The sequence below is a fragment of the Harpegnathos saltator genome, unplaced genomic scaffold, assembly GCF_003227715.2.
Source record: "Harpegnathos saltator strain DR-91 unplaced genomic scaffold, Hsal_v8.6 scaffold166, whole genome shotgun sequence".
NCBI lineage: Eukaryota > Metazoa > Arthropoda > Insecta > Hymenoptera > Formicidae > Harpegnathos > Harpegnathos saltator.
In genome coordinates, this window is record NW_020229946.1 from 103,258 (window position 1) to 127,507 (window position 24,250).

At 42.4% G+C, this 24,250-nt stretch overlaps 1 protein-coding gene across 50 annotated transcripts in view; it reads left to right on the plus strand.

Moving 5' to 3' along the window:
* The window catches only part of Dscam1 (Down syndrome cell adhesion molecule 1), a 98,633-nt gene that overhangs the window by 33,973 nt on the left and 40,410 nt on the right, over positions 1 to 24,250 (plus strand). For 20 of the 50 annotated variants that reach the window (XM_025297001.1, XM_025296981.1, XM_025297005.1 and 17 more), the window contains exons 8-9: positions 17,538 to 17,974; positions 18,069 to 18,325. In XM_025297001.1, the coding sequence (XP_025152786.1) occupies positions 17,538 to 17,974; positions 18,069 to 18,325 (694 nt within the window). Of the gene's footprint in view, positions 1 to 2,043; positions 2,177 to 3,330; positions 3,455 to 3,863; positions 3,988 to 4,338; positions 4,463 to 4,870; positions 4,995 to 5,422; positions 5,547 to 5,873; positions 5,998 to 9,222; positions 9,347 to 10,033; positions 10,155 to 10,557; positions 10,682 to 13,734; positions 13,862 to 15,099; positions 15,221 to 17,537; positions 17,975 to 18,068; positions 18,326 to 24,250 lie in introns of all 50 variants that reach the window. The other 30 variants (XM_025296986.1, XM_025296988.1, XM_025296994.1 and 27 more) reach the window with 12 other exon arrangements.

Consider the following 24,250-nt stretch of genomic DNA (forward strand, 5'->3'; position numbering starts at 1 on the left):
CAAATAAAAAAATGTTTCAGATAAAAGTTGTCCAAATTAATTAGAAGAAGATGATATTATAAAAAATTGGGATTTCCATTTAAGAAAAGTAACAATCAGTGAATATCTCGAAAGTAGCGTTATCTGTAAACAAACTGATATAGTTTTTTAAGTCCCCCTTAAAACTATGCAACTTTTGTCTGAAATGTTTTTCCGTATCTTCCATATTTTTCGAGATATTTGCCTGGGAGTTTTAAAATGGGACACCCTATGTGTACACATATTCTTATAAACTCGAAGCATTCTCTCTATGCTGGGTCACTATAGTAATAATTCTCCATAACTCTGTAGATCTAGCTCTTTATCGTTCATTTTACGTACATGACTGAGTTTGAGCAGAATAATAATCGACTGATGCCGACGGCTGATGCTAGCTAATAGCTGAACATGTGTATGTGTGTGATAACTAAATACATATACACATCTTAAAACATATATATGTCTATATATATATATATATATACATCAAAATGTTCCCTCACTATATTGCATGATGTACGGAAACCCCAACTCTGAGCTGCTATAGCTTCGGGCCCATTGACACTTTGATCTACACATTAGGAATTATCGTAGGAATTATATAACACATCCTGAAAAGATTTAACCGAAAGCCATTTTCTATAAAGGTCCTGCGGGGTCCTTTAGCATGTGGTTTACCTCAGGTTTTTATTATTCGTATTTATTATGAAATATTGTGGTGTCGTTCACTCGTAGTATAGATCATATCGATCAGATCGTTATCAGCATGAAATCGTTCATCGATCTTGCCGAAGAGGGCAACCCTATTCCAGCATATTTAAAATAGCTTGGCCTCGGCGTTGTACATATCGAATTGTGTGGCGTTCTGTTTTTAGAACCCGCGTCGAGCACCAAACCTCAGTTCCCATCTGTAAACGACGTTGGGCTACGTGTTACAAAAGATACGGGCTTTACATTGCTATGCCCGGCTCAAGCCTTTCCGGTCGCCACGTATAGGTAGGTCGATGTATTAATCGATCTTTCGCGATTTTGTGGGCAAAGCGAGATGCGATGTAGGGGATATCCGAGGGTTTCTTCTCCCCAAAGATACCACTCTGTCCCAGTATCGATTTTTTCTTGTGTTGCCGTAAGATCTTTTCTATGAGCGGTTTTATTATCATTTATGTCCCCGAAGAAGAAGAGAAGTTTGACACCAAGTTTAACTCTAATTTAAAGTACTTGTGTAGTTCGATATTAACTTGCGGGCTTCGACGCATCGGTTTCACTCTTGACTACGAATTTAATTTGTAGAACCTGTCGGCTTTGCGAAACCCAAGTTCTCGACTATCGATAAAAGCCGTACTTTCGAGATCGCGGAAGCTCAAGGTCTGACATTACAGTGTCCCGCCCAGGCGTATCCCGTCCCAGTCTTCAAGTAAGTTCGCGGCTGAAGCGCTCAGGGATGATCGATATTCCACAGTTGAGCGATTCCGGTATTTGCCCGTATATATTTCTGGTGTGATGTAGAACCGTTGTCGAGTTCGAAGCCGAAATTAACGGCGCTGGACGTGAAATCGACGAATCCGAGCACGATATTGGGCTCCATCGCGACTCTATTGTGCCCAGTTCAAGGGTTCCCAGTGCCAGCATTCAGGTAAATTGCTCCTTAACTCCATATTCGTCAGGGCCATCCTCGCCAACTGTTTCGGGGGTGGTCTTTGATCGCGACGCTGGATGATATCATCGAGGACACGTCATGGCAGGTGATTATTTTCCCCCGTGTTTCACGACGGTTGCCGAGCGCTAGATAGTCGATATATAACGCATCTAATCGCCGTAGCATGGAGTTACCCTGTCCCGCGGTATAGGGTTTCTTGAATATTAAGAAGAAGGTAATAAGTCTCTGTGGGGTCTGCGGTGGTCAATCTACAATTCTTTATTTCTAGGTTTCTCATCGACGTAGCGAAATCGTAGGTTCGCGGTACGTTGCGATTGATTTGTTGACTGAAGGGCCGAGTCCTCACGAGTCTGATTCTTCTTTTGTAGAACCGGTTGCCAGTACGAAACCGAAATTTCCAATGACAGAAAACTCTCGCACTCTCACGACGTACACGGTGCAACGTGAGCAACCTCTGACCTTGCCATGTCCAGCTCAAGCATTTCCCGTACCGAATTTCAGGTATATTAAGCAGCATAGAGATTGCATCTGTATGTTTTGCCAAGTGTACAGTGGTGTACAGTTACAACGAGAAGTGAATGAGCAAACGCAAGGGAAAGTGATTATTAAAGGGTATCCATCGATTCTTCCTTGCGGCTCAATCGCGTCTTTGTTATTTAAATTGCATTTCGACCCCGCTTAATTCTTGCGCCACGGGCTGTTCCCGAGATTCATTACGTCTAAAAACTGGATAATTATCGCCTTTCACCTTCTTTCGAAGGCTGCTGGGTAATATTTCTAATATATGCAGCTAACACGAAGACTTGAAATCCCTTGAATATTACATATTTAAACTCTGAATAAAATTGTTTTAAGAGAAAGAGATATACTATTTTTAATTATAAAATATTACACATACTCAAAATATCGTATAGGAAACTTCTTTTTATTTAAAAGTATGGCGATACTTTCTATACACTTTTGGTCTTCTTCGTACTTGACGTTTGAAAACTATTTGTACATTTTGCTCAGCCTTGCCTCTGGTTTTATTTCGGGATACCTGGTCCCAGCGTTCGAAACGTGTCATGCGGTATCGACATGTGCGATGATCTAACATTTCCGCAATATAGAGCCGGTGTCCAGCGCGAAACCGAAGTTCACGAACGCCGATATAAAAGTAGTGAGACCGACGCCGAGCTCCAGCGCGGTGTCGATGACTTGCCCCGCTCAAGGGTTCCCTGTCCCCATTACACGGTCAGTATTAGTTTTCGTGCCTAACAACAATGCTTGTGTCGTCTTCGTGCATCTCTTAGAGCCCACGTCGAGCGCGAAACCCAAACTGCCGAGTGTACGTAAGGTTGAGTTCATGGAGGCTAAGACGCGCGATGCTACGAATCTGATGTGTCCCGTGCAAGGTTACCCTGTTCCAATTTCAAGGTGAGATGCGATGATGGTTTCGCGTATGTATTTATTACGCCAAAGCGCTCAGAGAAGCCTTAACCGAAGGGCAACGTTGAATCATCAAGTTATGATAGATTTTCATTCGCCGAATATGTTTTCCCGCTCAACTCTCTTTAGTCAATTGTTCTGTCTCGTCACCTTACCGCTGTTGACGATTTCTCGATTCGCCATGTGCGGCACGATTGATCGTTCCGGTTGCGTTGTTTCTCTTGTAGAGCCAATCGGATTTAAATCACCGATCTTCTCCACCGACAATACTCTCAGTGCGTATACTAGACGCGTGGGTTCTGGCGTGGTGCTTGCCTGCAACGCTCAGGGATATCCCATTCCAACTGCCAGGTAATCTCACATAAGAGATCCTTACGCGTGATTCCGATTTCCGTCGATTGCAGAGCCGGTGGGCGTCAAGTCGCCCAGGCTAACGTCGGACGACTTAAGTCGTACAATCGGAAGACACGAAGGACAGCCCATTAATATTTTCTGCGCAGCCCAAGGAAGCCCTGTGCCTACCACTAGGTAATGGATCTCGGTCTCTCAACTGACGAAGGCAAATGAAGATTTCGTAAAGATTTAAAGAGCGTCTCCCATGCTCGGCATAGAGTAAAATCTAAAAACGGCAAAGCCGATTATATCGACTCACGAGGGTCGGCCTGGCTTAGTTTTCGAGGGGGAAACCCTGTTCCCGGTATGTGTGTGTGTGTGAGTGTGAGAGAGAAACAGACAGGCTAAGTGCACTGACGTTCTTTAGAGCCCGTTGGAAGCAAAGCACCCGCTTTTGCGGGCGATGCAAAATTGTCTCTCTTGGTGCGAAGGGCGAGCATGGACGTTAGTCTGCCGTGTAATGCTCAGGGCCATCCTGCTCCAGTATCTAGGTACGAGACTCACCATTATTACTAGATACCGATAAGATTGCAAAGTAGGACGATTGAGAAAGACAATAACATTATTATTATTATTATTACTATTGTTCCCGGTAGATAGAAGCAGTTAGGTCCGACTCTGTAAAAGAGGAGAAAAGAATATACGAGATATTCAGATACGATCTTGAAATACGATATCTCCTGAGGAACGTGAAGAAACGTTTTTAGATTTAAGGAACAAACCTGAAAGAATAATTGTGTGCCATAATTCGATATCGACAAGGGGAAGCCCTGTCCCCGCTTTAAGTGCACGAGCGAAAATTGAATTCGATGTAATGGCAAGTTGGATTCGATGTTCCTTAGAACCTGTCGGGAGCAAGGCGCCCGCCTTTGCCGGTGAGGCAAAGATATCTCTGTTGGCACGGAAAGCGAACGCAGAAGTCAGTCTTCCGTGCAATGCCCAAGGCCACCCTCCTCCCGTGTCTAGGTATAGCACTTAATAAGAACTCGAATAACATCGAACTATCGAGAGGCGATAGTAACACGATGCAAGTTATCGTCAATAACATAAAAGTTACGAAGCTGTTTAAAAGGCGTTAAAGTTCAACGTGCTCAAAGTGCTTAAAGTGTTCAACATGCCAAAGCGGTTCTCTCGTGTACAAACAGCTTCCGCATTTTTATGTTATTTGCAATGCCGCGTTTAATTATCGCTCAAAGCAGGAGGATTCGGTTGTCGTCTCATTCGCATTTATTAGGTTATGTAACATCGATGAAATAGTCGCGCGTGCGCGCGCGGGAACTCGACGAGGGGAACCCTGTCCGAGGGTATTCAGCCACATAAAGCATACGTTATTATATTTTTCGTGACGTGATACATCTTGATTTCCTCGTTTAGAGCCGATGGGGAGCAAAGCGCCCGCATTTATCGGGGATGTTAAAACGTTCTCCTTCGTGCGTAAACGCGGATCGGAAGTGAGCATGCCATGTAACGCGCAGGGGCATCCTGTTCCTGTGACCAGGTATCAGATTGCTAAATTATTATCGCCGATTTCAGCTCCCCTCTAACATGTATTTTCGCAGTCCCACACCCCCGTGATGGTATTAATAGTAAATAGCTTGTGGTATTCAACTTCAATTTCCATTCTGGTTATTCGAGTTTCCTCGCTTTTAAGACCTGTCGTGTTAGAAATCCGATACAGTCTTGCGAGGAGATTCATTTAATTCCTCGTCATGTAATTAGAACCAGTCGCCACGAAGAAGCCAAAGTTCTCGAGTGATGCAAAGCTGGCTTGGTACGATCGTATTAGAGGGGACGATCTGACTCTGTTTTGTCCCGCGCAGGGGTTCCCAGTTCCAACGTATAGGTACATGTACAAGCATCAAAGCGTTAGATAAAGCAATAGACCCACGTGGTTCTCACAGCATGCCCCTATCTGTAAATTGTCAGAGCCGGTCGGAAGCAAAGCGCCGACGTTGACGGGTGTTTTGAAAGGCGGATGGATGGAGAGCGAGGCTGCTTCCAGCGTTGTGCAATTTTGCCCTGCGCAGGGCTATCCGGTACCTTCGTTTAGGTAAACCTTTGCCGGCACAAGCCGGCCATTTCCATTCATTCATTGTTTCAATTAATCCTTTAATCATTTCAATTACAATTGAATTTTTATTCCTATCTCTGTTCACTTGAGTTCACTTTAGTTCATCTCATCTCATCCGTATCAAATTCGCTTCTATCTTCCTTGCAGCTTTTTTCATATTGATTGCTTTTTAAAGTCGACAGAGGTCACGCGATACGTGGTTTGATTTCATCGATTTCGGTTGTTCTGTCGGATGAAGAGGGGTCCCCTGTCTCCGCAAGTGGCGATTTTGCTGTCGTTTACCGCATGTTTTTTTTTACACGTTAGAGCCTATGGGCAGCAAAGCACCGGCGTTGATGGGCGATGTGAAAGGTGTGTGGCTGGAAAAAGCAACAGCAGCCAGTGTTGTGTTAGCGTGCCCAGCACAGGGGTATCCTGTACCTTCCTTTAGGTAATACCCTTGCATATTCTATGAAAGACGCAATGCACTCGAACACAGTGCGAACGATTATGTGAATCGACTTGAGTCCTCTCCTACCCGTTTCATATCTCATCTTTAAGCGTCTTCGCGTTTTCCGCCGCGTTTCTACCGCATGTTTCTTTGTACACGTTAGAGCCTATGGGCAGCAAAGCGCCGGCATTGACGGGTGACGTGAAAGGTGTCATACTGCAAAAGACAAGAGGATCCAATATTGTGTTATCGTGCCCGGCACAGGGATATCCTGTACCTTCTTTTAGGTAAAATTCTTGCATATTCTATGAAGGACGCAACACACGCTTAAGTATACAGCGCAAACAAACTCACGAATCAATCGGACTTCCTTCCCGTTTCACGTCTCATCCTTACGCGTCGTTTTCTGCCACGACCTTCCGTTCTATTTCTTGCCAATGAAGGGGTCTCCTGTGCCATCAGAAAGGTTATACACAAGCGAGTACTCGCGACAGATAAAAATATCAGTCTATTAAGCAATCGTTGCATAAATTGTCAGAGCCAGTCGGAAGCAAAGCGCCAGCGATAACCGGTGTCGTAAAGGGCGTAATGATGGAGACCGGAGCGGGGTTCGCCATCGTATTGTTTTGTCCGGCGCAAGGTTATCCTGTACCCGCCTTTAGGTAATATGCACAGCACGTGTCTATTTATTAGGAGTGTGATTTAGTTTTGAGGGTTAACAAGAGATGATACTAATATCAGTTTTGTCGAAAACATTCCAATCACAGCTATTGTTTCTTAATGTTTTAATATTGATCCATAATATTTAGTCATTCACTAACAATGGACGCAGTAAAAATCGTGTTTATACCATCTTAAAAATGGAGCTTCCTAAAGAGCATTTTCGACATGTATTGCTTTTGTTTTTTAATCAGAAGAAAACGGTGGCTGAAGAATTCAGATAGAAACTTATAGTGATGCTGCTCCATCAATTAAGATATGTGAATATTGGTTTAGACGATTCAAAAGTGATGATTTCAATGTTAACGACAAAAATCGCTCAGGACAACCAAAAAATCTGGAAAATGCAGATTTGCAAGTATTACTGGACGAAAATCCAGCACAATCCACTTCAGAACTTGCCGGAGCATTAAATGTTGATCGTACAACAATTGTTAAACGTTTACACAATATGGGAAAGATTCACAAAGAAGGAAAATGGTTCCACACCAATTATTGGAAAATGCCATTGCGAACCGGTTGAACATTTGTTGATTGCCAGGCCAAAAATGAAGAGTTTTTTGTATCGAATTATTATTGGGGATGAAAAATGGATCTACCCCAGTAATCCCAAACGAAAAAAATCATGGATTGATCCAGGCCAACTAGTAACATCCACTTCAAGGCGCAATATTCACGGTCCAAAGGTATTACTAGAGATGTGCGAACTATTTGAATTCGAATCGAATCGAATCGAATCGAATCTAATGTAATTCGATTCAATTCGAATCAGAATCCCTATGATTCGATAATTCGAATAATTCGAAAATTTCGAATCGCGAAGATTCGAATACGAATTAAATATGTTAGCGTTTGCGCGCATCAGCTACAAAACGGGCCATTTGGGCCTGTATGTTTGGACCTTTAACTTATAATTAACTTATCTTATAATTAATAACTTAATTATAAATTACTTTAAATATTTAAATATATATTTTACTTTAAGATGATATTACAATATTTTCATATTAAAATCTTCCGTCATTATATGTAGTTTAATAGTTATGTTAAATTTTTGAACGATTCGACTCGATTTCATTCAATCCGATTCGAATTTGAATTAAAAAAATGAGATTCGCGTCGATTCGATTCGACATAAAAATTCTTGATTCGCACATCTCTAGGTATTACTATGTATTTGGTGGGATTAAGAAGATGTTGTGTACTATGAACTGTTAAATCCGAATAAAACTGTCACTGCTGATCATTATCGACAACAATTATACAAATTGAAGCGAGCATTGGACCAAATACGATCACCAATTGAGAGTAAGTGACGCAAAGTGATCCTTCTTCGCGACAATGTTCGACCTCATGTTGCATTATCAGTAAAGAAAACGCTATTAAAGCTGGAATGTGAAATCTTACCGTATCCCGCGTATTCTCCAGAAATTGTTTTATCCGATTATCACTTGTTCCGGTCGATGCAACGTGCTCTGGAGGATACACAATTTCATAACTTGGAACAAGTGCAAAAAATTGTTGAAAATTGGGTCAACTCTAAAGAAGAATCGTTATATCGTCGTAGAATCTCTTTCTTGTCAGAATAATGAGAAATAGTTGCAGAAAATAAAATAAAATATTTTGATTAAGGTATTTATTCATTACCTTGTTTAAGTAAATCAGTTTTTGAGAAAAAACCTTCAAAACTAAATCACACTCCTAATATTTAGAAGAGAGGTGTACACTTAGATTCGATAGAAGTGACGCTTTCCTTTTTTTCTCAAGCGTTACTTTCGATCTTAAAGCTTTATCTCTTACATTCTACGTATTCTAACACAAACATTCGCAACGGAAAGTATCAGCTCGCTGAGCAATCGTTGCATAAATTGTTAGAACCAGTCGGAAGTAAAGCTCCAGCGTTAACCGGCATCGTAAAGGGCATATGGATAGAGACCGGAGCGGAGTCCGCTGTCGTATTGTTTTGTCCAGCGCAAGGCTATCCTGTACCCTCCTTTAGGTAATATGCACAGCACGTATCTATCTAGAAGAGAAGTATACCGTTAAAATTCGATAGAAGCGGTCTTTTTTATTTACCAAACATTTCCGACCTCGAATTTCCATCTTACACTCTTCATACTTTAAATTATTTAATATATTCTCCATATTTTAAAATATCTTTCTCTCTCTCTCTCTCTCTCTCTTTCCTTTTGTGTTCTAAAATTATCCTGCTTGCGAAATCAGACAAGCTCAAATAATTCGTCGGATTGATTTTGCGAAATTGCATTTGGTTCACCGCATGCATACGTTTGTCATTGTCAGAGCCGATCGGGACTAAAGCCCCGGCTCTCGTGAGCGAGTTAAGAGGGGGATGGCTGAAGAAGAGAGCGGGCTCCAGCGCCGTGTTGTCGTGCCCGGCGCAGGGACATCCTGTACCCTCCTTTAGGTAAAGTTATCGCGAGCTAACGAGTCCGCGTTATATGTACGCCACTTTCTTTCAATTTGCGGTGGCTTCTGTCCCGGCAGAACCGGTCGGCAGCAAAGCGCCAGCATTGACGGGCGACTTAAAAGGCGGTTGGAAGGAGAGAAGGGCGGGCTTCACGGTCGTGTTGTTCTGCCCGGCTCAGGGCCACCCTGTCCCGAATTTTAGGTAAACTACTTTAACTCGGGATGTAAAGACGCCATTTGCTTAGAATACTCAAGCTCCATGCAAGAGCACGCTCTTTCGTTCACAAGCTGACGTTTGTCGTCATATTGCGATGCAAGGAGAACTAGCTGCTTTCTTTTCCGTCGTTGAAGTATACTCGGATACGATAATTCGATTTTGAACGAGATTGAAACGGGATGTAAAGTACCTCTCGCGCGCGGTTACTCTCGATCTCGCTTGAAACGCGCCCCTTTTCCGAATCGCCAGAGCCGATCGGCAGTAAAGCACCGGCGCTGGTCGGCGAAATGAAGCGCGGCTGGAAAGAGAAGATCACGGGGACCAGCGTCGTGCTGACGTGCCCGGCACAGGGCTACCCTCTGCCCAGTTTTAGGTAACGTTATTTTTTCATTTTTTAACGCGCCAGAGCTCTTCTCGGCAAATTAAAGCGTCTTGTACGTCGATAGAACCGGTCGGAACTAAAGCACCCTCGATTCTGGGCGAGAAGGGCAGCCTGATGGAAAGACGCACCGGCACACACATTGTGCTGATGTGTCAAGGGCAAGCTTACCCTGTGCCAACATTCAGGTAAAATCATCCAGCACGGTCGCGCGCGCGCGCACAGCCGATCCATTTCTCATCCCGGTATGTTCCGATAAAAAGAAAGAAAATTTGTCATTTCCTGGCGCAAAGAGCCAGTAGGTAGTAAGGCGCCTTCCGTCACGGGCGACGCGAAACGATGGCTGCAGACTAAATCGACATTTGGATTCGCGATGCAGTGCCAAGCGCAGGGTCACCCGGTACCAGTGTTCAGGTAGTTGGAGCGTAATCGCGCCCTTTTATCGATCAGCAGCAATTCGCGTGTCATTAACGAGACCGAGTGCTGACGGAATGATTGCGCGACGGCCGTGGTGAGGGCTCGTTTCATTCTCGTCGGAGCGCGATTCGAAAACGCGAAAATTCGCCGACGTCCTAGCTGGTCCTCTAATGGAACGACAGCCCATATTTTGGCACGATTCTTACATTGGCAGAGCCGATGGGAGCGAAGGGGCCGAAATTCTCGAGTGACGATCGCGTCAACTCGTTCATACGCGCTGCAGGAAATGCGTTGAGCTTGCATTGTCCCGCTCAGGGGTTCCCCGTGCCATCGTTCAGGTAATTGAGATAATAAAGGAGTCCCAAGAAATTCAGATGCATGCTTTCTCGTTTCGCTTCAGAGCCCGTGGGATCGAAGGCGCCCGCCTTTCAAAGCGACGCGAAAAGTAGCACTTACGTAAGAGCCGCGAAATCGTCACTCGCGCTAACTTGTTCCGCTCAAGCCTCGCCGCCTCCGACTCACAGGTAATGTCGTTAGCGTACTGGACGCGGATTGCATAATTGGAAATGTATACCCGGTTTTCCGGCTTTTTTCCTAGGACTAAGGAATGCGACATTACACTTTTGCGTTGGTTTCATTCAGGCTCTGGCGAAACTCTTGTTTCAACTTCTATGTTATCAAGAAAAGAATGAGAAGATAAGATCAATATTATTTTGGATGTTGGTTTTTCTTAGGTTGATATTAGTTTCAATTATCTTACTTGCAAGTGAATAAATCTTGTTATTGTCTTGTATATTATTTTGACACTAAAGTACGACAAGAAAGTAACGTATGAGTAAACGTACCGAATTGTGTCAGTTTAAGCAAAGACTAATTTTTGAAAGTTTACTTTTTAAAAAGTAAAGTGGTGTCAGATAAGACAATGAATCTTATTAAAAGTTATTATTGTAAATTAGCAGAAACACATACACAAATTAGAAATAAATTAGATTATTTATTTGTATAAAAGAATTAAGCGTGAACTACAAATGTCCAGAATTACATCCACTGAAATTGTGGGATGTCCCAATTTATGCCACTGATTATGCACCAAATGACGCCATTCTACCTCATCTGTTTTTAACATAAATAATTATATGTTTAATGAAAAAAAATGAAATTTTTACACCTCTTATCTATTCAAACATATTTATTAATTTAATATAATTCTTCATAAATTAATGTTACACTTTGGTTTGTCAGAAAAATAACTCTTTGAACTACCTATATGAGAAATTAAGCATTCAAATTTAATTTGAACTTGTTTTTTTATTAGTTTAATGTTTTCCTTACTTTCTTCATCACGCAGCTTCTTTCGAAACAACATTTTCTTTTCTGCAATTCGTTAATTCTCTCGTTGCTGTGCAAGTTTTTTCATGTCATTCATCCGTGAGAACATTACATTGTAACAAATGTATAATATTTTCATAGAATATCAATTTAATTATAAATTTTACCTATCACATAATCGTAAATGCTAATAAATGAACTTAATTTATTCATAGGCAACTTTTCTATTGTGAAGTTCGCAATTAATTAATGGGATACTACTATCTACTACCTATACTATTTATAGTTATTAATTTTATAAATAATTAAACATATTATTATATATCCATGGCGATTTTATGTACATGGTACTTAGTAATCATTTAGAAACATATTCAGTCGAAAACAGTAAAAAATGACAGGTTTTTGATATAAGCTTTCGAAATTGTTTTTCACAGCAAATCACATTATATTTTCGTATACTTACTTCAGAGGAACCATTTGACACTATCACGACTGCTTTCCGACAATTTTTAAACTTTTACTCAGCTAAGCTTTTATTGTGCACATAGAACAAGCTAAGGTGGCGTAATTCGAGTCAGTGGCGCAATTCGGTACGTTTCCTCTAATTTATTATGTTTATGAAAACAGAAGAGTCAGAATTATATAAGACGTTTTATATATTCTTGATTTATAAACTTTCAACAAGAAATTAAATTATAATCAAATAATACGGCGGTGGCGCGTTCTGTCCTGATGCGAACATCTGTCATTTTGCGAAAATTAACAAACTTCGTTTACACGTTAGAGCCAGCAGGTCGTGTGTCCCCGAAATTTCCGAAATCGGCGAAATCCGATTCCTTCGAGGTGGCGAACGCCGCCGAAATCAGCTTGTTGTGCGATGCACAGGCATTCCCTGCTCCCACATTTAGGTCAGTTCATCGATATATTTAATTAATAGTTTGTCACTAAACATTTTGGTAGACGCTGTTGCTATCCCACTCGATACATTGTAGCTTCCGTAACATTATCGTTCTGTAGAACCGGTAAATGGTGCCAAGCCTAGAGTCGCTTCCACTTCTAAATATGACGTTCTCGCAAATGTCGTTGGAGCAGCTGTAACGATGTTGTGCCCTGCGCAGGGGCACCCTCTTCCAGCTTATAGGTACTCACGATTATTACTATCGACGTTTGTAACGAAGCATCATCATCGTCACTTCGCTCGTTTTATTGTTCTTGCGTAAAGATCTCCTCTCGCGCGCGCGCGCGGTGTTGTCTTCCTCGGGGAAGAAAAATATCGCGATTGCTCGGACGAAGCGCGCTGAGATCGATATAGGATATCTCGATTGGTTTCACCGCACTACTGTTTGTGTATCTAGAGCCAGTAAATGGCGCAGCACCGAAAGTACCACCGACAGCTAAAATAACTGTCCTCTCGATCGCGTCGCAAACCGCCATGGCGATGCTGTGTCAGGCTCAAGCGAATCCACTTCCCGTCTTCAGGTATGCCGACATAGGCTCGATATGATCGTTGCTCGTTGATGGGAACTCCTTTGGGATATTATATACGGAATACGAGTTATATACGGAAGGAAAGACTGGTTCCAAGTGAAATTTATTCGCTGCCTCTAATGATGTACGAGGCATCTTTCGTCCAGAGTACTCCCATTTAAGGAGGAACTGGTAGGAATATTTATTTAACAGCAATTTTCAATGAAGTTTCTTCTGAGAGGTTAGGACAAGCACAGGGATTCGCTCGAATTAACATTGAAAGCGCATCTTGCTGATCACATACAACAGTCATTAAGGTGAAGATATCGATTGACTCCTCGGCGCAGCTGGTGAACCTCGTGCCCTTTTCGTTTTTAGAACCGGTTGGAAGTAGTCCACCTCGATTGCCGCCTAGATCCAAATTTGACGGAATGATGAAAACCCAGGGTCAAGCGGTAACATTGCTTTGCGAGGCTCAAGCTAGTCCATTGCCTTTGTTCAGGTGAGCAAGGTCGAGCGATTCAGCACAAAACTCGAAGCTTATTTTATAATTGTGCAAAATTTGAGCAAAATTACGTGAGGAATCTTTAACTTTTAAGCAATTCTCAAGAGATACTTTGTCGTTCACTTTGTGTGGTTCATAAGAAGAGAGTGATCAATCGTTATCTTCACATTTCGCGCGACACCCGTGTTTCATGTGCCGGTGCACTCGACAATGACGACGATGACGAAGACGGAGTCGCGTTCCCCCATTTTCCCACTATTTGCGCTATTGCAGAACCGCGGGGCAGCGTACGCCCGAACGTACGAGACAAGGATGTGAACGGATTGAAGAGGGATATCCTAGTCAAACTGATGGTCGGCCTACCGTGTCCTGTTCAAGGTTTCCCAGCTCCCGCATTCAGGTACAGGCGTTTACTGCCGATATACAAACCGCAATCGGGATTAAAAATGACGCGGTGGGGGTTACAGTGACGTTCGCGGTCGTAATTGACTTACCCCGATATAGCAAAATTACCGCAGGAAAATTTGATCAGGGTAGAGGAGAAGTGACACATTTGAGAAAAAGAGAGACTCCTTTTTCACTTCATGTTCAAGAAAGCGTGATGTAAATTGGGCAGCGTACATGCATAATGTAGCGAAGCAAGAATATAACTTCCACTATACCAGCTCGTTTTCTTGCACCGATGCTGCTTACAGAGCCGACCGGCAATGTTGCGCCACGCATTGCCGGCGAGCGTTACGAGGGTCACAAGCTAGTAGATATACCAATGACGGGTACGGCGGCCTTGGATTGTGCGACTCAGGGTTTTCCTGTCCCATTCACAAGGTATATCGAGAAAAATCGCCCAAAACTATCTTCTTTCTTTCCTTCACGGCTCCATTTCAGAGGGTACAAGCAAGATCGCTCCGCGATCATCGGGGAAAAAATTCGAGGGGTGGGAGGTCGTCCTGGCTTCTAGAGGTCAAGACATCGCATTGAGTCATTCTCTTCAAGGATATCCTGTACCTGTAACGAGGTAGACTCTAGATCACGCCTTGCTACGAATTCGTTTTCATTCTTCGTCGTCGTCGTCGTCGTCGTCGTCGTCGTCGTCGACGAGTCCAATCAAGTTGCAACGCAAGTGGCGAGAATTTTGCTGTCGACGAGCGACGGAGAGAATAAAAGTACACGGGTAGATACGAACGAATCGACTTGAATTTTGTATCCAAAATTTTATTCTGAGTATTTGTTACACGACACATATATATCTGACGATACTTACAGTATGAAAATAATATTTATTGTAATAAAATTGTTGAGATACTTGTACATAATTTCCATACTGCAATGACATATAAGCGTCACACAGTGATTGGTGGTCAATTCTAAACCTCTGTCACGATTTTCTGATCGTACCCGTTCTCCATCTGGCGTGATTGGCATTATTGTCAGGTGAGTATATTGCATGTGACGATTCTAGAGTCGAGCCAGGACGAACGCGGCAATGACATATGGGGTACGTATTATCATACTCTTAGTCGCCGAGATTCAAGCATCGCGCACCGGTGTGTCTCGGGGAAATAAGAAAGAAATGTAAAAGCAAAATTGAAACGTCGCGGAGAGACGAAGCTTTCACTTTGGGCAATCTGTTGGTTTCAGAACCGTCCGGTCGTACTGCCCCAAAGGGGACTGGCGACGGTCTTAATAAGTACCGCGGGGTAGAGGGCGAGTCTCTGGCGCTGGCGTGTGCGGCACAAGGCTTTCCTGCCCCGATAACTAGGTACACACACTTCCGTATAGATCTCTATCTGTTCCTCCTGATTTGGACGTAGTCTCACGCTCCGCGGGGCACAGTTCCTGTATTCACTTTTGATATTTTCCATCCTTACCCTCTACCCCGTGTCGGGTGGCGGTACCGTATGATTCGATGCAGAGATTCGTAAGATTCGAAGAAGAGAAGAACAGGGGGCGCATTGTAGGGATACAGGGTTGCAAAAGGGTACTGTTGCAAAATACGGGTCTCGGTCAGCGTAGAGGGGAAGAAAAAGTAGAGTTACCGTGTGCGACTCTCGGTGCGGAACGTGAGAGAAAGAGTGTAGAGGAGAAAAAACGCAAGAGGAGGAGCAAGAGAAGGGGAGAGAACGAGAGGAAACGGCCGTAGGAGAGCGTAGAGTTAGAGCAGAGCCCAGTAGGGAAAGGGAGTTTACCATTGAAAGAGCCAACGCGCTCCTGATTTCTCTGTGACGACTCGACGACCTCGACGTCTTTTTTTAGTTCCGAGTGTAACTACACTCGAGAGTGTCGAGCGATAGCGTTAATCGACGAAGTAAGATCGATCGAAATGTGTATCCCTGATCCGGGGCCAATCGGACGTGTTGGTTTTCAGTGCCAACTGGATCCTTCCCCCCGGCGCAACCCTCGAGATAGGTGACGGAAGCGCGACCTCGAAAAGGATGCGGGCCCTCTGCTCCCCCGGTATCCTCGGTGCTGAACCGGGTAGTCCGAGAGGGTGTCACCCAATCAAAGGGGCGGTCAATGTTGCCCTACACCTGCACACCTCCAAATAAGTCCCACAATATCTGGCTGGTAAGTCCTCGCCACCTTCTCGTGCCTCCGTTCATCCGCTCGTGTTAATTCATTCCCCACCCTCTCTCTCTCGCTCGTACAAGAGTAAAAAAAAACACGCGGATCGTTTGCCCATGTACGTTGCGCGTGTGTGTGAGTGACTGCGGAGGATCGAGCCTTAATCGTCTTGTCGTCCAGTTGCACTCTATCGCCATTAAACGTACCGCCAGTTCACCACCACCACCACCACTACCATCACCACCGCCACTACTCTCACTGTCACCACCACCATCACCACCATCACCGCTCTATCACCGTTTCTCTCACGACCCCGACCGCTTCCGATTTCCATCACTTCTGATTATATATACCCGGCAATATCTCATAGCTCTTCGTGGCAGGCCACGCCCGTTTGCAATTCTAAAATTGACTGGTCGATGTTCGAGACGAAACGTTTCCTTACGTTTCTGCACATTGCAATGCGCCTTATTATTACGTGAGATATTGTTGCTTAGCGAGGTATAAAAGTGACCCTGCACTAGCACCTGCGTTTGATTCCAACGTCGGAGAATCTCCGTCACTGCGATCGGTTGGTCATCGGTTGCGTCATTTCTTTTCTCGGTTATTTTAGCCTTTCTTTTGCCGCCCGGTCCCTTCGCCTTAGTCTAGTCGGCGACGTGAACGCCGTCGCGCGCAGACGATCATCGTTCGCCTCGAGATCGCACACCCACGACGAATCGAGTAGAGCCGTTCGTACTTGCTTTCACGCTTCAGCCGGCCCTCATCATCTCCCTTAGGAGTTATTGGCGGCGAGACACGCGGCGGATACTTTTTACGCATTTTCTTTTTTTGCTTTCGACTGTGCGTCGTCGCCGTCGTAAATCTTTGTTCTTCTGTTGCCCCCGCCTACCTCTTCCCCGCCACCCTCGCCTGCACCGCTTGTCGACCGCAAAGGCTATGATGTAGCAGCGTCTTGTTTTACTCTCTTGAATTTTGGTTTTGTTCTTATATGGAATTGAGTCTCGTGTGAGAGACGCGCGACAACCGACGAATTGGTGAAAGAGTCGGAAGGCCGTGCCCAGAGACGCCCAAAGCCCCGCATAGAGAATAAGGCATAATAGTGTAGAATGGAGCAAACTGCGTGTAATTCGTATTCCATTGCCGCTTCTTTCATTCGCTCTTTCATCGCCGATCAGGCTTTCGCGTCGAAGCGACACGCTACGGTGAAAGCTTGCACGAAACAAAGGTTCTCCTGTAGAGAAAGGATTCCTTTCGGTTTGCTGCGGATGAGATCAAGCAATTTGCGTATACGTTTGTAATTGAGTTTGTGAAGAGGAAAGCTAAATTCATGCGAAAATTATCCCATGGTTTCTTCTCATTGTCTTTCATGTCGAGATTCTTGTTCCATTTTGCGACGAATGAAATTTGATTTGTACGCGAGAAAAAAGCAAAATGTAGATATACGGAACGAGCGGCTTCCCTCGTTCCGGCGTCAGCGCGGAAGTCGACAGTTCTCAATCTCTTGTTTGCAGATGGTACAAGTACATCGAAGGCACGACTAGGCGCCAGCCCATCCAGCTCGATGACCGTGTACGTCAGGTTAGCGGCACTCTGATCATTCGCGAGGCGCGAGTCGAGGATTCCGGCAAATACCTCTGCATCGTCAACAATTCCGTCGGCGGCGAGAGCGTGGAGACTGTTTTGACCGTCACGGCGCCGTTGACCGCAGAAATCGAGCCGAGCACCCAGACCATCGACTTTGGTAGACCCGCGACCTTCACCTGCGCTGTTCAAGGCAACCCGATCAAGACCATCTCCTGGCTGAAGGATGGCAAGCCCCTGGGACTGGAAGACCGCGTGCTGAGAATCGAGAGCGTGAAGAAGGAGGACAAGGGAATGTATCAATGCTTCGTTAGAAATGATCAGGAAAGCGCACAAGCAACCGCTGAGCTGAAACTTGGTGGAAGATGTGAGTTGATTGCTGCCGTCGCGCTTATTCGTATTTCGAGAAGCCGATTAATCGTGACGTCAATTTTACATAATCCCGTCTCTTCGATCAACAGTCGAGCCCCCGCAGATTCGTCAAGCCTTCGTCGAAGAGACCCTCCAGCCTGGACCGAGCATGTTTTTGAAGTGTGTCGCCAGCGGAAACCCCACCCCTGAGATCACCTGGGAACTCGATGGAAAACGGCTGTCAAACACTGATAGACTGCAAGTAGGACAATATGTCACGGTCAACGGCGATGTCGTGTCGCATCTGAATATTTCGAGCATTCACAACAACGATGGTGGACTCTACAAATGCATCGCTGCGTCAAAGGTCGGTGTCCTCCGTCTGTGTCCCTTCCTTTTAATAACCATTCTCATAGAAATAACCAGCAGATTTTTATTTTTATCGATCCGCTCGTCACGATGATTTAATTATTATTAATTAGTTGATTATTAATTATTAATAATTATTTATTACATTATTAATTATTACAGGGTTATTAATAATTAGTTGATAATTAATCGTGCGAATTATTTCTTAACGATAAAAGAATTACAGGGTGATTTGTTAATTGCCCTTATTCCTCTTGTACGGTATATTTCTTATATTAGGAGGTTGCATTAATTTTGGTTTCATTTTGTCAACTTTTTATCTTTATTTCAAAGAAATGGTTAAATTTACATTAATCAGAATGTTTCCGTCGTTAGCTGCGACTTTCTTCCATCTTTCTGACAACATAGCGATTCCGCGGCGATAGAACGATCTGTCTTTCGAAGCAATCCAATCAGACACCCATTTTTCCACATCCTCGTAATTATTGAAGTGTGTATCTGCCAAAGCGTGTTGCATCGGTCGGAATAAAATCAGACGGTGCTTAGAAAGCACGCTGGATGCAGAAGGATTTTCCATTCGAATTCTAACAATGTTTGTTTAACAAAGCAACATGTGGACGAGCATTATCGTGCAAAAGAATCACTTTGCGACTATTGCTGCGTATAGCTGGCCTTACTTGCATCAATTCATCATTTAATTTGTTCGATTATTGCTGGTATCGCTCCCCCGTAACTATTTCATTCGATTTTAGAAACTCATAGTACACCACATCTTCCATATCCCACCAAATACAGAGCATTGCTTTGTGACCGTGAATGTTCCGTTTTGGTCGATGTTGATAATTGTTTTGGATCAATCCATGATTTTTTTCGCTTTGGATTATCAAAATAAATCCACTTTTCATCTCCAGTTACAATACAGTTACAAAAACTCTTTTTTTCTGTCTGGCAAACAACAACATGGCGATATTCAAACGATTTGCAATGGCACTTTCACTCAATTCATATGGAACCCACTTTGCCTTCCTTTTGAATTTTTCCCACGGCCCGTAGACGGTTAGAAATTGTTGATTTACTGACGTTGAGTTGTTCAGCCAATTGTTTTTCCGTTTGAGCGATGTTTTCATTCAATAATGCTTGCAATTTAGAATCTTAGAATTTTTTGGTTGACCAATATGTTCTTTGTCACTCAAATCGAGATCACCACTTTTGAATTGTTGAAACCAAAATTTACAATTAAAATACGATGGAGCTTGATCATCATAAGTTGTTGCAAGTATTTCATGAGTTTCAGTTGTCGATTTTTTCAAATCAAACAAAAAAAGTAATGAATGTCAAAAAGACAATTTTATACGATCCATTTTCCATCCAAACGCATATAAACAATGAAACTATCAGGGTAAATATTTACTCTTACTTACCCCTGCCGATGACCTTGACCTTGACATATTTTATCAAGGACACTTTCCAGAGTATCAATCAAAAGGTTTTAGCCGTCGCTCATTGTTTATTAAAAAGTTATTAACAAAAGAAGTTCTCTGAGTGGAACGTAATTTGCAGCTATTGTGTACATATTCAAGAAGATAAAAATAATGTAACAATTAAGGTTGGGTTAGATTAGTTCTTCTCGCGGGCGGGAGGCGCAGGCCCCCGCCTGCTATTCGAGGAAAAGTATATTTATAAATTAGTCATACACAAACGCAACCAAAAATTTATGTTGTATTCAATATTTAAGCGTATCAATATGTTAAATATAGAAACTCGTACAGTAACATTTTAGTTCTAGAATTATTGAAGTATTTGAGTATAGTTGTATAATTCAAACTTACCATAAGCGACTGTTTGTAAACAAAGTAAATCTCGTTTGTATATTCAGTATATCGAGAACCTTGAAACAGTTAAGATGTTGCTCCACGAGTTTATACATTTAACGTACGACGAGAATCAGCTATTGGAATATTTATTCAATCACAACGTAATTCGTTGAGAAATAATATGGTGTAAAACACATCTACTTGTGCGACGAAAAAAAACTTCATTTATTTTCGACTGTACAAATAACTATTATAAAATTATTCGTGGCCGAAAGAGCAGAAAAATGAAGTGCAATTTTGCTCTAAGTGCATTTCATGGATCGTGGTTCTCCCGTTCAAATTTAAATATTATCAAAACTTGTAGGTTTATCGCCTACTTTTTCTTCGTCCACCTCGGCAGTCCTTTTTGCAAAAAGAGTTATAAATATCAACACGCAGTATAGTCGATTGGACAAATTTTTGTCGAGAAGTAAGTATAAATTGTTGTTATTTGAAAACTGCTGCATTATTATAAAATGTTAATTTTATATATTTCCAGTTATTGTTTCAATGGTTACAAAATAATGAAGAACAATTAAGTGGTCCAAATGTAATTGTTGAAGTAGATGAAACAAAGATTGGAAAACGTAAATATAATAAAGGTCGAATTGTTCGTGGTCAATGAATATTTGGCGGTTACGAATGCGACAGGGGTAATTTTTTCGTTATCCTTGTACCCGATAGAGCAACGTCAACCTTAACAGATATTACAAAAAAAATAGCGCCTGGAACTAAGATTTATAGTGACAGTTGGAAATCATATTCATCATTAAATACTATGAATTATCAATATTATATAGTAAATCATAAAATTAATTTTGTTGATTTAAAAACTGATGTACACACACAAAATATAGAACGTATGTGGCATAAAGTGCGAGCAGCAATTCCAAAATATGGATTAATTGAAAAACATTATGAACACTATTTAGCAGAATTTGTATTTAAAAAGTAGTATGACTTTCCTATTCGTTTAAACACATTCTTTAATGTAATGTCTAAAATATATCCGTTGAATGAAAATATTTCTGAAAATTAATATATATAAAAATATATGGTTCATATTTCGTGCTTTTTGATACTTTTCTGTTAACTTTTCAATAAACATCTTTACACATATAATGCATCTTTTCTACACATATATATATATATATATATACATATAAACAACAATCGTTTAATTAGGCTTATTTACATTTGGTTTTAATGTGACCTTGAGTTAGTTACAATAAATGTTGAAAATGTTCGCCATTCGCCTGAATACAAGCAGTGACACGTCGACGCATTGATTCACGGACACGTTCAAAAATGTCCATCTCTGGTAAACTGTGCCTTATTCGTAAACACCAATCAGAATAATATTGACCTTTAATATTATGGTTACTTGTTTACACCTGGACAATAGCAGTGGTTGCGCCTTTGAAATCGGTAGAATATTGTCATCACATTTCAGTTCAATTCTGTAGATCGTGCGTGAAACAAGGTTTATTGTACAAATTTATCATGGCCAATTACACAAATGCGGAACTTGCAAATATGCACTTCATTTATGACTTAGCAGATGGTAATAGGTTGAACGCGCAGCGTTTATACCAGCAAAGATACGAGGGTAGTCCCAGAAGTACCTGACCTAACAAAGAAAACACAAAAAATTTGGGAAAAAATATCTTTATTTCTCTACATAGTCTCCTTTTAGCTCAATACACTTTTCCCAGAGATGTTCAATAGCTTCGATACCCTGTTTATAGTGGGAATCGTCGAGCTCCTCAAAATAGCCATCAAGCCACTTTGGTCCATTGTTTTGACTGTTCCTTCGTCTCAGGTGCGAAGTGATGGACTCATGTTTCATCCATGGTTATGAATCGACGCAAAAACTCGGCTTTATTGCTGCGAAACTTCGCCAAACACTCGATTGAAACATCCTCATGACGCTGTTTTTGTTCCAATCGCGGCACCCATCTTGCGCACAGCTTTCTCATGCCCAAATTTTCAGTCAATATGCGATGTATAGCACTTTTTGAAATGCCTACCATGTCTTCTAACTCGCGCACTTTCAGTCGACGGTCATCCAATACCATTTTGTGGATTTTCTTCACCATTTCTGGCGTGGTCACCTCATTTGGTCGACCACTGCGATGTTCGTCTTGGCAGCTCGTACAGCCTCGTTTAAACTCTGCCATCCACCAATATTTTACTGTTGTAAACGAAAGAGCAAACTCCCCCGGAGTAAAATCTAGCTTCGCTTTGATATTGGTTGGACTGAGGCCTTTCAAATGAAAGTATTATATCACATAACGATGACCAATTTTTTCCATGTTTACAAATTCACTGAGAGCGTTCACTATTGATGACTGCCAAACAAATACTAAACAACGTAGCGTCGTCAAACTTCAAACTTAAGCTTTATAAGGTTGGTACTTTCTACCATAGTCATTCTTTTCAAACAACAACCGCTATCTATACGTCAGATCAGGTACTTCTGGGACTACCCTCGTATCCTACGAGGCTGTCCAGACAGAAGGACATTTGAAGCAATTCATCGTCGTCTTAGAGAATACAGAATGTTTCAGTCAGCAACTTTCAATTCTGGAAGACCAAGAAGTACGAGAACTGCAGATGTTAAGCAGGCTATTTTGGATGCAATTGAACAAGACGCTGAAACAAGCACAAGAAGAATAGCTGCTAATATGTTACTCACTCCATGGTCTGGAATATATTGCATGAGCAACTTTTACATCCACGTACAGCGTGTTCAAGCTTTATTACCAAGGGATTTCCCTCAATATACGTTCTGCCAATGGTTCATACCAATCCTAACTTTATTCCTGCAGTGCTGTTTACGGATGAGGCACAGTTTACTAGAGATGGGATTGTTAATTTTCACAATGAACACATCTGGGCAGATAATAATCCATACAAAATCGTTCCATTTCGTCACAAATTTTCTGTTAATGTATGGGCCGGCATTATCGGTGATTATTTAATAAGACCCTATCTTCTTCCACCAAATCTTACAACGCTTGTGTACATAGATTTCTTAGAAAACCATCTTCCTATTCTGTTAGAAAATGTTCCGTTGATGATTAGACAAAACATGTACTTTATGCATGATGAAGCTCCTCCTCATTTCAGCCGTATTAGTCGTGATTTTCTCAATCAAACTTACGGTGATCTATGGATAGGAAGAGGTGGATCTACTTTGTGGCCTCCACGTTCCCCGGATCTCAATCCGATAAACTTTTATTTGTGAGGACATTTAAAGGCAATCGTACATGCTACAACAGTGCGTGATATTCAAGATTTTCGTGATCGTATCACTGCAGGTTGCGAGACAATCCACTGTACGCCAGGCATTTTTGAACGTGTCCGTGAATCAATGTGTCGACGTGTCACTGCTTGTATTCAGGCGAATAGCGAACATTTTCAATATTTATTGTAACTAAGTCAAGGTCACATTAAAACCAAATGTAAATAAGCCTAATTAAATGATTGTCGTTTACAATAATTAATTCTAAATTTCTCCTTATATACGAGGGCGGTCCGATAAGTACTTAGCCTCACCGCCCGATGGCGCCACTATCGCAAGAGGAATTTACTATCGTGTAGTACATTCTCGTAGACGGCTACTGTCGAAATTTCAGCCGAATCGGACTCGTAGTTTTGTTTTGACCGCGTGTGGAAGCGGGCGTGTCTGCAGATTTTAGAAAAATGGAAAAAGAGCAATATCGGTCGGTGATTCGATTCTTGTTTTTGGAAGGGAAATCGCGCAGCGAAATCAAAGAGCGCTTGGATGCTGTGTACGGTGACTCTTCTCCTTCGATGGCGACCGCCAAAAATTGGTTTAACGAGTTTCAACGTGGTCGCACGTCGGTTTTTGATGAGCCACGCCCAGGTGCCCCGAAAACGGCTACCACGGAGGATAACATGACAAAAATCCACTATCTCGTATTGGAAGACCGCCGATTGAAGATGCGCGAGATAGCTGAGACAGTAGGCATCTCAAAAGACCGCGTGGGTCATATCCTGCATGAAATTTTGGGCATGAGAAAGCTGTCGGCGCGATGGGTGCC